The sequence below is a fragment of the Falco peregrinus genome, chromosome 5 (genome assembly GCF_023634155.1).
Source record: "Falco peregrinus isolate bFalPer1 chromosome 5, bFalPer1.pri, whole genome shotgun sequence".
NCBI lineage: Eukaryota > Metazoa > Chordata > Aves > Falconiformes > Falconidae > Falco > Falco peregrinus.
The window spans coordinates 22,547,260-22,559,881 of NC_073725.1; the positions used below are offsets into that span (position 1 = coordinate 22,547,260).

General features: G+C 46.2%; 1 protein-coding gene across 8 annotated transcripts in view; it reads left to right on the forward strand.

The window, feature by feature from the left end:
* LOC101920115 (dual specificity calcium/calmodulin-dependent 3',5'-cyclic nucleotide phosphodiesterase 1C) overlaps window positions 1–12,611 on the forward strand; it is a 372,306-nt gene extending 359,695 nt beyond the window's left edge. For 2 of the 8 annotated variants that reach the window (XM_055805455.1, XM_055805458.1), the window contains exon 19: window positions 8,329–12,605. In XM_055805455.1, the coding sequence (XP_055661430.1) occupies window positions 8,329–8,498 (170 nt within the window). In that variant the 3' untranslated portion in view covers window positions 8,499–12,605. Of the gene's footprint in view, window positions 1–8,328 lie in introns of all 8 variants that reach the window. The other 6 variants (XM_055805463.1, XM_055805456.1, XM_055805460.1 and 3 more) reach the window with 6 other exon arrangements.
* The last annotated feature ends 11 nt before the right edge of the window (window positions 12,612–12,622 follow it).

A 12,622-nucleotide genomic window follows, 5' to 3' on the forward strand; every position in this document is an offset into this window, starting at 1 on the left:
TACCCAGAAGTATTATTTACAATCACTGAGTGACGACAGTTTTCTTTCTGTGCCTTGAAAACATTCAGAATTCTATTTCTTCCAGGGTCCTGGAGGTGCTTATAAGCCTCAGAGCTGGGACCAGCCTCTCCTGGGACCCCTAGTGCCCCCGTCTCCTGCCAAGGGCGCAGGGGACATAGCTCAGCCTGGGCCCTTCAGTCCCTGCCCGGGCCATGCTGTAGGTGTGCCCGTGCCTGCCCCTGTCTCCTGGCTGGGCCTGGGCCCTGCCCTGCGGAGCTGCTCTCCTGCAGGGACCCCTCAGGCCTCCGTCACAGCTCGTCACGCAGAACTCCAGGCACAACGTGGCGTAACGCTTCTGTTCTGTTGTGTTGTATTCCTCACACTCACCACGAGTCAAATACCGACGAGACTTATTTCACTGAAAAGCCGGGGGGGTTCCGCTCCAAAAACACTTTCAAGGACATATAGTGCAAAGGTTACAAGGGGAAACAGGGTATTCTGTTGTTCTGAATCCCTTTCAGAGCCGATGGTCACAAGCAGTGACACAATGCGCATGTGCAGCCAGAGCAGGCTGACGCGTTCCTCAGTTTAGCTTGCAAAAGCATCCCTTGCCGTCTGGCAAAGGCACGGAGCTGCAGAAAGTAGCAGCAGGGACCCAGGCCAAGGAGTCCCCATTTTCTGAGTGAGAAGGTGAAGAATGAGGATCAGGACCAACCCCACATGAAAGAAGAAGAAGAAACGTGTGGCACCTTTGGTTACTTTCCGAAGTATGACAGGTACCAATCACAAGCACACTTTTTGTCTTCGGAAACATGCTCCGCCGCTGTGCTTCTTGGCCAGGGATGCACGGGAAGCGCCCTCGCGCCTGCCCTGCGCTTGCCTTGCAGGCAGGGAGAGCTGACAAGGGGCAGCTCCTGATGGGGCAGCGAGCCTGGAGCCCTGCCAAGCAGAGGCTGTTCTGCACAAGCGAGAAGCCCTGGGGAAACGGAGCCGAGGGCAGAGCAGAGCTGGCTCCTGCCAAGGCTTGTGATGGGCAAGAGAGCCAGAGCGCCAGGGCACGGGGGTGCCTCGGAGGTGCAAGCGCAGCAGGCGAGAACCTGGCCGAAAGGGCTCGGAGGAGCCCTGACAAGGGGCTGTGCTCGGTGCGACAGAGGACAAGAAGCAACTCCTGGGGGGACCACACTGGGCCCCCCTCCCCGGGAGCCCTGAAAGCTTCCTCCCCCCGGGTGCGGGGCACGAGGGCCACCTTCGTGGAGCACGAGCAGCGGGCACCCAGCCAGAATGGCCCAAAGGAGCCCTGGCCAGGGGCCCTGCGCGGTGCTGCAGAGGCAGGCAAAAAACCCCCGGGGCGGGACGCTTGGTAGCCCACCGCGGGGGAAAAAAAGCCTTCCTCCCCCCAGCTGCAGGGCACGAGAGGCCACCTTCGCGGTGCACGAGCAGCAGGCGGTGACCTGGCCCGAGGGACCCGAGGAGCCCTGACAAGTGGTCGCGCTCAGTGCTGCAGAGGAAGGCGAAAAACCCCCGGGGGCCAGTGCCAATGTGCCCCGGGGGAAAATTCCTTCCTGACCCCAGGCAGCGCTGGCGATCGGCTGTTCCCTGAGCATGTGAGCGGGACCGGCCTCCTCGTCCCACGGGCTGGGCACGCCTCCCGGGAGATGCCAAGCCTCTCCCTCTGACCTGGAGCCATCGCAGGGGCTTCCAAGAGTGACCAAATGCCCCCGGCCCGAGCTACTCAGGGGGCAAGACTCCTGCTGGCACCTGATGGGACACCAGTGGGTGCTCCAAAGCTCCGGGACCCCTGGCAATACTGCTGCATCTTGTTTCTTACGGCTGCTGCCCCTGGCTCCACGGGGATGAGGACGGCGAGCCCTGCGGCGCTCCTCAAGAAGGCGTTCCCGTGGTGTTGCCACCGCTGTTCTTCTCCTCTCCTGAGGGGCTGCTGTCTGTTCCCCGAAGGCTGAAACATCTCCACCCATCAGATGGGCTTTGGCCGTGGCCCTGCCAGGAGCTGCCCTTGCAGGGGAGAAGCTCCAGCAGCCTCGTCCAGGCTCCAGGCTCCCTCCCTCAGCCCCCAGGGAATTCCATGATTCCCTCGAGGGCTCCCTCTCGGGTGTCTTCAGGCCGGTGCCAGGCCAGCTCTGGCAGGGGGACCCGGGACGATGCCCCTTTTATACTCCCCCGGGGCACTGTGACAGCGCGTTGCCGGGTGACGGCGCTGTGACATGGGGTAACACGGGGTGACACATTGCCCCATGCGCAGCCCCACCCCCACCCAGCACCCTTGGGAGGAAGGGCCCAGGGGGCTGTCCCTGCCCTTGGTGGCCATGCACGGGGCACAGCTGATGGGTGTCCCTGACGCCTCCTCTGCCACTCGGCTCCCGAGGACAAACCCCGGGCTGTTCCTCCTCTCTCAGGCCATGGCAGGGACCGTCCCTGCAGCCCAGAGCCCAGCCCTGTCACCGTCCCCTCTCTGCGCCAGAGCCGACGTCCATGTGGCCCTGCAGCCAGAAGGACCAGGGACTTGATCTGCCTGGGCACAAAGCCTTTTCCAGGATATAGCAGGAGATGGGTTCAGCAGCTGCAGGCTGGAGGAAAGCCAAAGTGTGACCAGAGCCATAGGTTGGGACGGATGGTGCCAACAGATCGCCATGGTAATAAGAGAGGCTTTGACAAGTGAGTGGAGGTTGAACTGACATGGTGGAAAGGTTGGTGGAAAAGACCCTAGAACATTTGGGTCTGTGCCCAAAGCACGGCCAGGCAAACAACAACATTTATAAACTGCAAAAATAGCCCATTGCTGCTGTGGCTGTCACATCCCCGTGTCCTACTGAAACCGAGCTGCGCAGCCCCTCTGTGAAACACACACGTTGGCCGTGTTTGTACAGGATGTAAACGCGCTTCAGGCACAGGGTAGGACATTCAGAGCTCATCTGTCACTTTAACCTAAGAGTTATTTGCCTACCTCTATTTGTGGGAGGATGTTTAGATCTTACCTAAACCCTGGCAATTCTCCTTTTCCTTTAGGATTTAGCACTTGTACTGAAAAACTAAGGAAGGTGCTGTTCTTGTTGTTTTGTCTGTTGGTGCCAAAATTGGTTTGTACTTTCAAACTATGTAAATAAGGGCATTTATACCATAGTCATTCATTTGGTTATGGTGATGCCAGAGGTGAAAGACAGGGGTTTGGTCCCCTCTGCAGGGACTTTGCAGAGATGTAGAGAGCATGTGTGATTTCCTCACCGTTCCTTACCAGTGCAGCAAGGGACATTTGCTACTGCACTGTCAGAGGAGGTTCGGACTTGTTACAGGGAAACATTTATTTACCAAGAAGCTGGTCAAACCCTGGAACAGGCTTCCTGGGGAGGTGGCCGAAGGCCCATGTCTGTCAGTGTTTGAGAGGCATTTGAAGAATGCCATTAATACCATGCTTTATCTTTTGGTCAGTCATGAAGTGATTGGGTACTTGGACTACGTAATCATTGTAGGTTCCTTCCAGCTGAACTATACTATTCTAGTCTAGTCTGTCTACTAGTCTAGTCTAGTCTGTTCTGTTCTATTCTATTCTAATATTTCTTGTGATACCTGCAGAGTTTGCTACAAGCTGTGGTACATCATATTCCTGAAAGCTGGACCTTTTGCAGTGTTATGGAGCAGGTACTTGCAGAATTCACATTGTCATAGAGGACTAGGTTTAATGTCCTCTAGGCTGGAACATGTGTCATAATGTCAGCTGGCTGGGCATAGAGGAGAGCATAATATGCATTCAATGAATTAAAAAGCATACCTGGACAGAAAAAAAAAATTGTAATTAGTTACTAACCCCTCAGCTTATGTCACAATGACTGGGCAAGAAGTTGCTGTCTTTGGGCTCTGTCCTTGAGGTGTCTCATTGGAGAAAACAGTGAATTTTGTTTAAAAATGTACATATTTTCTTAACACTCCTAAGAGATTGATTCTCCCCAAGTTTAGAACATTTCTTGAGTGTTTCTAATGAAAGTCTTTGTTCTCCTGGTCCTTTGTCCTACAGATCTTCCTGATAATTACAGCAGAAAAACCTCCATAGCTTTCCTGTGCCATCTCCCAGTAAAAATGCCCAATGAAATAGTTTCCTTACCTCACCAGTGAATTTTTTAGCTATATCAGTAAATCAAATTTACTGATCATAAAAGTCTTTCATCTTTCCTGCTGTCCTTGTCCTAGGGTTTTCTTTATCCTGCCTGCATAGCAGTTGAAGGCAAAAGTTGCAGTAGCTCTGCAGGGGGCTGAGGGGCAAGGAGAGATGGCAGGTCATCTGTATTCAGGATGTCCCCACAAGCCAGTAACCACAGCTGGTTTGGCAAGAGAACACATTAATACCTTGCTCATGACATGCCAGAGGCCATTAGTGCTTGCATGAGAGTCTGGAGAGGGACAAGAAGTAGTTTCGTCTGGACCAAGCCGTCCTCCAGACACTATTTCCACCCCAGTGCCAATGCCACAGCATCCCCTTGTGAGGCAAGGACAGTTGGGAGAGACAGCAATCTCATCCTCATCCACCCTCACCTGCATTGTCTTGCAGTGCTGAGGCCAAAGTGGCCTCCTGCAACACCAGTGCTGCCCCGTGAACCCGGTGTGTTTCACTGCTGAACCTCCCTTTCTGCAAAGGTGGTGGGGAGACATGGCTCAGTCCTGTTGCAGAAGCAGCAGAAGCAGCACAGCAAGGGACTGCCACCAGCTCAGGGGCAGATGTGCAAGCTGAGCAGCCTGTGTGGGTTTTCCCCCTTCCAGTTTCTTGTTTTCTTTCACTGCTACATTTTCCTTTCCCTGCAGTACTAAGTGTCAGCAGTGACCACTCAAATCCCATTTGCAGATATGGCTGCTCAGCTGTGTTCTTAATTTTTATCAGAGGCAAATTGTTTCCCCGCAGGTATTCATGAGCAAAAACTGTGCTATTCATTCTGTGACTGTAGTGATGACATTAAAGAAAAAGACATTTCGATGCCTTTTTTAAAAGGTTGTGCCTTTCGAATGAATAGAAATATTTATATATTCTATCTGCTTTAAATTTCTTGAAAGGGAAAAGAAAAAGATATCACTGTTTTGCTTTGTCTTCTTTTTTCTAATTAGAGTGGAATTGCTATGTAACAACGAGAGTGTTTGTTGCTACAACTAGTAGTTTGAAATACTGAAGATGACTATATAGTATTTTTGACAGTAAGAATTTTTTCCTTCTTACTGCAATAGGGCAAAAGCTATTGCAAATCAGTATATTTCTAGGGAAGTCAGGGGAACCAGGAAAATTCCAACTAAAATTTTGACTATAGTGTACAATAATTCTTGTGGACTGTGGAGACGCATCCCCTGGCTTCAAGTTCACATGAAATATCCATCATGCTCGATTAACTGAGGGCAGACTCCTCAATAAAGTTTTCTCTTGTGTTCAGACTATCCGTGAGATTGAAGCTCTTGGCATTGTCTGGACTGTTAGTTCAAGTGATCATCTGCAAAATAATTGGGTTTTGATGGGCTTTCTTGTTGACCTCACCCAGTGGATGCATGGCACATCTTAGAACCAGCTTAAAGGGCAGAACTTGTGGCACTATTTGATACTCCTGTAGTTTCTGGACACATGGATGAATGTTTTAAACTGTGGCAAGTCCAGCATGTTCGTTCATCTGCCCTTCTGTATACATTCCTCGACTTTCAAAACAGTCTCTCATGTATTAGCTATGTCTGCTTATAGGAATATCTATCACTGCTAATACAAAATAATAGCTTCTGGTGTGGTGCCTCAAGCTATTAATCTAACTGGAGCTGCGTGGAATGCAGTAGGCTGCTTTTGTGTTACACGTGGGGATGGGGGGGCAAGAGGGATGGGGAAATGAACAATTCTTGTTCCTTCATATAAGCATTGTACAAGTTGCATTGTTCTTCAACAATGTGTTTGCGGATATCCTCAAATCAAACCCCACTTCGACACAGTATCTGTAGTTAAACCTAAGGTGCCTCAGATCCAGCCTACAGGGTTTTACCAAAAATTTAGCAGCAGATTACAAGCTTTAGGCTCCTTTCTGTTTAGCAGAACTCTTTGAAAATACAGACGTCAGTTAAAGGTGTGTCCCCCTCAGGAAGGGCATGGGGCGGTATGAGATGGGCAGCCCTTAACTGTGGTGCTGCAAGCAGAACCTGAGGACTAGTGCTGGGTGAGAGCGTCCCAGTCTACGCTAATTTTTCATTCGCAGTTGTCTGCTAAGTGGCAGCTCTGGCGTTCGTTCTTTCACCTGTGATGATCGTTATATCTTAAGCAAATCAAGGCATAATGTTGTCGTAGGGCAGGTGTTTATACCAGGTGGATAGAGGGAGTCCTGACCACTCTCAAGAATCAAAAGAAGAGTTGTATCAAAGAAAGGGTAAGAGGAGATACTGGGTAGATGCTGTCCTAGCCAAATCTGAAGTCTGCATGGCTGCTGCTCTGTAAGATGCTAAGTTGCACATTGTGCTGGCCAGAGCAAGCGGGGCAGCTAATGCACTCAGCCTCTTGGCTAAATCAGTGTCTGAATGACACAGTCTTTCTGTATGATGCTGCTTGTGTAACTATTCTAGTCTACACTGGCACTATCCAAGTACCTGTTCTCTGCTTTCGTTGCCTTGATGATAGCCATGGTCTTAAAAAATAATTATTTATTTGCCCTAAATTAAAAAACAACCACCCACCCACCCACCCAAAAGGAAATTCATGCTTTGGCAGCATCAAGGTTAGAAACTTGTAATACTTCCATCACTCCATGCATGAAAGGTCCTGAGAATCATAACCTATTGAAGCCCACAAAACCCTTGTGAGGTAAGTACTGTCATTTTTATTCCCTTTTTTTCAAATAGAGAAACTGGGGTGAATGTTAAAGCCCAGGTCATGCGAGAAGTCAGTGAGAAATCTGGGAACAGAACACTACAGTTCTGAGAGAGAATATTCTCCCCTTCACTTTGAGTCTCTAAAGCCTGAAGAAATTAAATGTCATGGATCCTCTTTATCAACTCCTGTATGAGGATGATAAACAGCACTGTCAGTGTTCTGGATAAACCCCTTTAAACCTATTAGCCGAGTCATCTCTGCTGGCAACAACTCCAGTAAAATTCCAGTTAACAATAAACATTCCCCCATGCTGAGCAATGGAAAATCCAATAACGGTTTGGCTGAATCCATGCTGAGTACAGAAAATGGAATTAATCAGAAAAGTGAATGTGCCTCAAAGAACAGTAACTCACCTGGATATTTTTCAAGCTTTTAATGAATGTCATTCTAGCCTAGGTGAGGACAGGAAAGATTATGACTATGCATAAATCTGGATGTGTATTTCTAAAGTTTATGAAATCCATAATTTTTTGTTTCCCAAGACATTTTAGAGTACAATTGATCATGCAAGGAGTTTAACAAGATGAGAGTGTGACTGTTCTGGCATTTGATGTTAGCTAGCTTACACAGGGGAATCTTTTTCGCTTCTTAGGATTCATGCTGAGAGCAATGACTTTTCTTTTAAAGTGCTTATCATGCTAATTATTGACATTACTTGGTTATATTGTAAATAATAACAAGGCATAAGACAAATACATCTTGGTCGTACTGATGTTTAAGTTTTCATTCTACCTATGTAAAGGTGTAAGAAAGCAGGGCATAGTTTCAAATAAACAGACTCAAGAAGTTGAGAATCGTCAGATTCATATATAGTCCGCTTGTGACTTCCACAATGGCCTCTAGTTTACTGGAAAATCATATGAAACTCCTCAGATCTAACTATTCCTGAATTCTGGGAAATGGGATCTCAATCCAGATTTGTTGCCTTAAAATGGCCTTGTTCAATATTCTGAAAAGTGAGGTGTATAGCTATCTGTGTGTAGATAGGTAAGTATAAAGTTGCTCTTCATTTAGATTTTGGCACTTTCATCTTCTGTCTAAACTGTTGTTTTATAACATTGAGAACATTCTTTGGGATTCACCTGTGCCAGTGCAGTCTTCTGGGATGTTTGAATAAGAGCATGATTTCAACATCAAGTCTTTCAAAGTGCTTAATTGCCCAAATTTCAATTTTGGAGATGTCTGTGTTTCATTCTAGAGTTTTACATCTATATTTGTGATACATATTTTCACATCTCTTTTTTCTTGAACCTTTTCTTAACCCTCTGTAACTACCCATTAACCCAAAAGACTCCTGGCTCAGGCTGAGAAACCCTCCTTTGTGCAGACAGGCTGTGCCAAATGGGATGGACACAGCTTCTGAGGAATTCATTTCTTGTCCACCAGCCAGTGAATGTTAGGCATGGTAACCACCGTTGTTCTTCCTTTGTCACCACCAGCCATCAAACCTCAGCTGCATCACATCAGGAGACCCCTTCACAGATCAGGAGAGTATTTCCCAACCTTCTGCAAGAAATCAGAGGACTATCCTGTGAGATGTAAGCTGCTTGACCAGAGGGGAAGGATGAAGAAGATCCAACATATTGCCCAGAGCTGGAATAGGAAATAGCTGAAGAGATAAAGAGGCATCTTCTGGAATGACGCTCCTCACAGGCAGATAGAGGACATTGTGTAAGCATTGCACAGGCCATGCTAAATTGTACAGCAGCTGCAATTCCAGAAAAAAGCAAGTGTATGATTTAGCTAAACAATATAATGGACATTTTGTTGGAAATGTTCGCAATAGCCGCCTTATTATTGCAGCATATGCTGACTTAGTAGTAAAATATTGGGCTCTGACCTTAAAAGAAGTAATTGTATACCACAGTCTCCTGTCAAATTAAGGAAGCCAATGCTTTCCTAGATTTTTGGTCTCCTTATGGTGTTCTCAAGGTGACCTTCAGCCTACCACAGGGGAGACAACTCCTGTTTCAGACAGCATGGGAAAGTATTTTCTTACCTAAGTATAGTGATAATAAATGTCCTTCTGTCATAGTGTGATAGGTGTTCAGGAAGATGAAAGTAGGAGGCTGGAGTACAGGGTCGTCTCACTTTACTCATTGGAAAAAGAAGACATCGCGCAGAGTTAAAATTATTCTTTGCACAAACTCTGATGAACAATAAATATCACAGATTGTCTTTTGTGGCATTAATTTAGTTGAGTTTGATCTCATGTGTTCTTTTGGTGCCCAGAGTGTCCCATGGGCCTGAGCTTCACAGCTGCGCATGCCCCCTCTGAAGTTCCTCTTTATACTGTGAGAAACGGTGGTGAACAACTCTATGCTCTTTCTCCAGGTCCCTGATGACATACCACCTCAGCTGTCACTTGCCAGGCCTCTGTCCTGTTTGTAGTCTCCTCACAAAGAACCCTGCTCTACTTTTTATCTTCCTTGCTGCTATTCTCTGTATCTTTTTTTTTTTTTTTCTTAATATCTTTCTGAAAGAAGGGGATGAGCACTGCACACAGTGCTCAAGATGCAGGTATACCAGAAATTTATAAAATTATGTAATGACACTCTGTTTCATCTTCCACACCTTTCTAAATACTTTTTTAAAGTTGTTCTTTCCTTTTTGAACCTCCTTGAGCACTGAGTAGTAGTTTCTGTAGAATTATATATAATAAATCCTAATTAATTTATAGCCCAAATGCACATATGGACTTGGGGAGTTGGGCTTGCCTTTCCCTATATGCATTGTTCTGCACTTACTGAATTGGTGGTTTTGCCAATGATACTACAGTAAGCTGCTGCTGCAGCTTTTTTTTTTTTTTTTTTTTTTATGTTACATCCTTTGTTTCTGTTCCCTGCTTGTTTTCTTCTTCCATTGACACCTTTTCCAAACCACCTTTTCTGGATAAGCAAGTTGAATAGCAGAGAAGACAATTCTCCTTTACTACAAAGGCTGATGATTTCATCCCACTGGGGTTTTTTTTATGTTTCCCCCATCATTAACCAGTTATCCACCCACCTTAAGATTGTATGCTATGATCTCCTTTCAGTCCATGATGGTTGAGTAGTTTTGACAGCCTTTGGAGCAGGACCTTGTCAAAATGGAGAACTGCAAACCATTATTGGCTCCTCCAAGGAAGTCTCAAAGATATGTGAGCCAATATTTCTTCTATAAAAACTCGGCTGACCCCTTTCTGCTGTAAGTATCCCTGCTACCTACCAATTTTATTATTTATATTTTCTAAAAGTTCACTCACTGTGCATTCACACTGCGTTATACACTACAGGTTTGTAACTATGTCCAACATCAAAACTGCACCAGCCAGTGTACGTAGCAGTGCTAGGTGACAGTCACTGTTAAAGTCACGGCTGGTTGTTGCGTGAAAAGAGCCAGGGTGTTTTTCCAGTGTTACAGATGTCCCTTGCTCCCTTGGAGAGGATCACTGCAACTCCGGGTGCACTCGCCCTGGGGTCTGACATCTCCACTACCTAAGTGCTCTGATGTCACCTTGTTTCACATTGGGTTTTTTTCTATTTTACCTTGTGCTTTATGTTTATGGTGTTGACCTTCACCACCATCAGAACTGGTGACTCCAGCAGCTGGGCTGGGTCACTGCCTAAACAAAATGCAAAGAGAAATGTCCTGTAAAGCCTCCTGCTTATGAAATGTGATTTACATCTAGGAATTCCCTGAGAACTGTATTTTGCCTGTAGAATACCCTGAAATGTTTTACACAAATAGGCTGTAGAGAAATGCAAAATTATACTATCCTTCCAAATGCATTTTCTGTCTGTGTCATTTCCTTTCCTTTACGACAACTTTGGTTAATGCTTTACCTAAGAGAGTCCCACTTGACTGTTCTCTGGACAAGTGGACAGCACTGGGTCACTTGCAGAAGCTAAAAGGGGAACTTCTCTTTTTTTTTTTTTTTTTTCCTTTTCATTATTACCAATAGTTTATTGGGATTGTTGGTTTTGTGTCACTAGCATCTCACAGACGCAGTGATTTTTGTCTTTACCCTCCTGGCCCACACTCTCTCCTTTGCCGTGAAGCAGAGATAATTTGCCGTCTTGAATTTGCTGGTGTGTAGTCAAGGTACAGGGAAATGTAATGTCCTGCCTGTGGTGTCACGGGGAGCATGTATGGCTCCTACAAACTAAATGTAGTTCTGATCAGGTTCCTCTTAGCTCTCACTTTTCTCCAGCCAAGTGTGCTGTGATGAGTTGCTGTCTATTAGAGTCCCCTCTACAAAGTGCCTTGTTCACTCAAGTAGCTCAGAGAGTTTTTATTTTTTATTTCTCCTGGAGCTGGGGAAGGTGAAGAATGCCAGCAGATATTCATTGGTATTGGAAACGTATCTCAGGATGTCTCTTCCCTCTTTCAAAGCCTGGGGCTTTTGGCCTAAATGAAATACTGCAAAGTAGGGGAGAGGGTATTTGTGCAGACTGCTCCTTGTAGATACCAGATGATTCACAAAAATAATTCCTATGCAAAACTGGTTGTGCTGATGGCATCCAGCCTGATGAGCAGAGCTGTATGGTGGAGTGGATGGGCTCCTCCTCTCAGTCCAACCCTGACATCTAGTGTACACCAAAGGGAAATTTTCAAGTTCAGAAGTTCAAAAATGAAATCTGTTTTATTTGGGGGAGGTCTGGCTTTGCAGTGCACTCAACCTTTTTCTGCATTGATTTCTGAGATAACCACTTGCTGCAAGCATAGAAACAAGTCTGAGTAATCTGTCCCTCTTGGAAAGTCTTATGATCTCAGACTTATGACACCATTTAGACTTGCTATTCATTACTCATTGCAACTATCAACACTTGCAAATTTAGCCTTTTTTCTGTTTAGACCATTTGGGAACTGAATCTTTGCTCTAATCACTGGATCACTTTTGATACAGCAAGAAAGTTTGGTGCTCTGTTATTTGAAAGGGGTTTTTTTCATTATTTTTTTAGGAAAAGATTGAAGTCTGAATTAAAAAATCTACATGTTAAAATCCACAGTGAATGAGGCATAGAGAGGCTCTTCCTTATATTTTGTATATTTCTATGTCTACACAGACAGAGATTGGAAAGGAAGATTGGCTCCAGGGGCAATTGCAGCAGCCAGAGCAGAGATGGAGGAGGGAGGAGGAGTTGTGGATCAGCAGCTCAAATGGACCCTTCCAGTTCTTTAGGTCATGAGGCAGACATCTGGGTTCATAAAGCAAATTTGATTCTGGACCAGCCATGTCCCTACTTCCTTTCTCCTTCTTATTGATGCCTGTTGTTCACTTCTGTTGTGCAGGTACCTGGCCAGCATGAGTCCTTCTGGCTGATCCCCCACTATCCTTGTACATGTATTCCTCCCTTTACCCCAGACTTTTCTCCTGATCTTTCACAGACCTGCTAAGTATCACCTAGCAGCTCCCTTGGTATGGATCCTGGGCTACAGTCACAGAACAGCTGAGGCTGGATGATGCCTCTGGAGTTGGCAAGTCTAAAGAGGATCCACTGAAGCAGGTTACTCAGGGCTATGTCCAGTTTGGGTTTGAAAAACTCCAAGGATGGAGACCCCCACAACCTTTCTAGGCTATCTATGCCAGTGCTCAGTAGTAAAAGCTTTTCTTACTTGTGGCATTTCATGTATTTTGGTTTGTGCCCACTGCCTCTTGTCCTGGCAGTGGGTACCACTGGGAAGAGCGTGGCTCCCTCTTTACTCCCTCCTATCAGATCATTATATAAATTAATAAGATACCTTTACTTT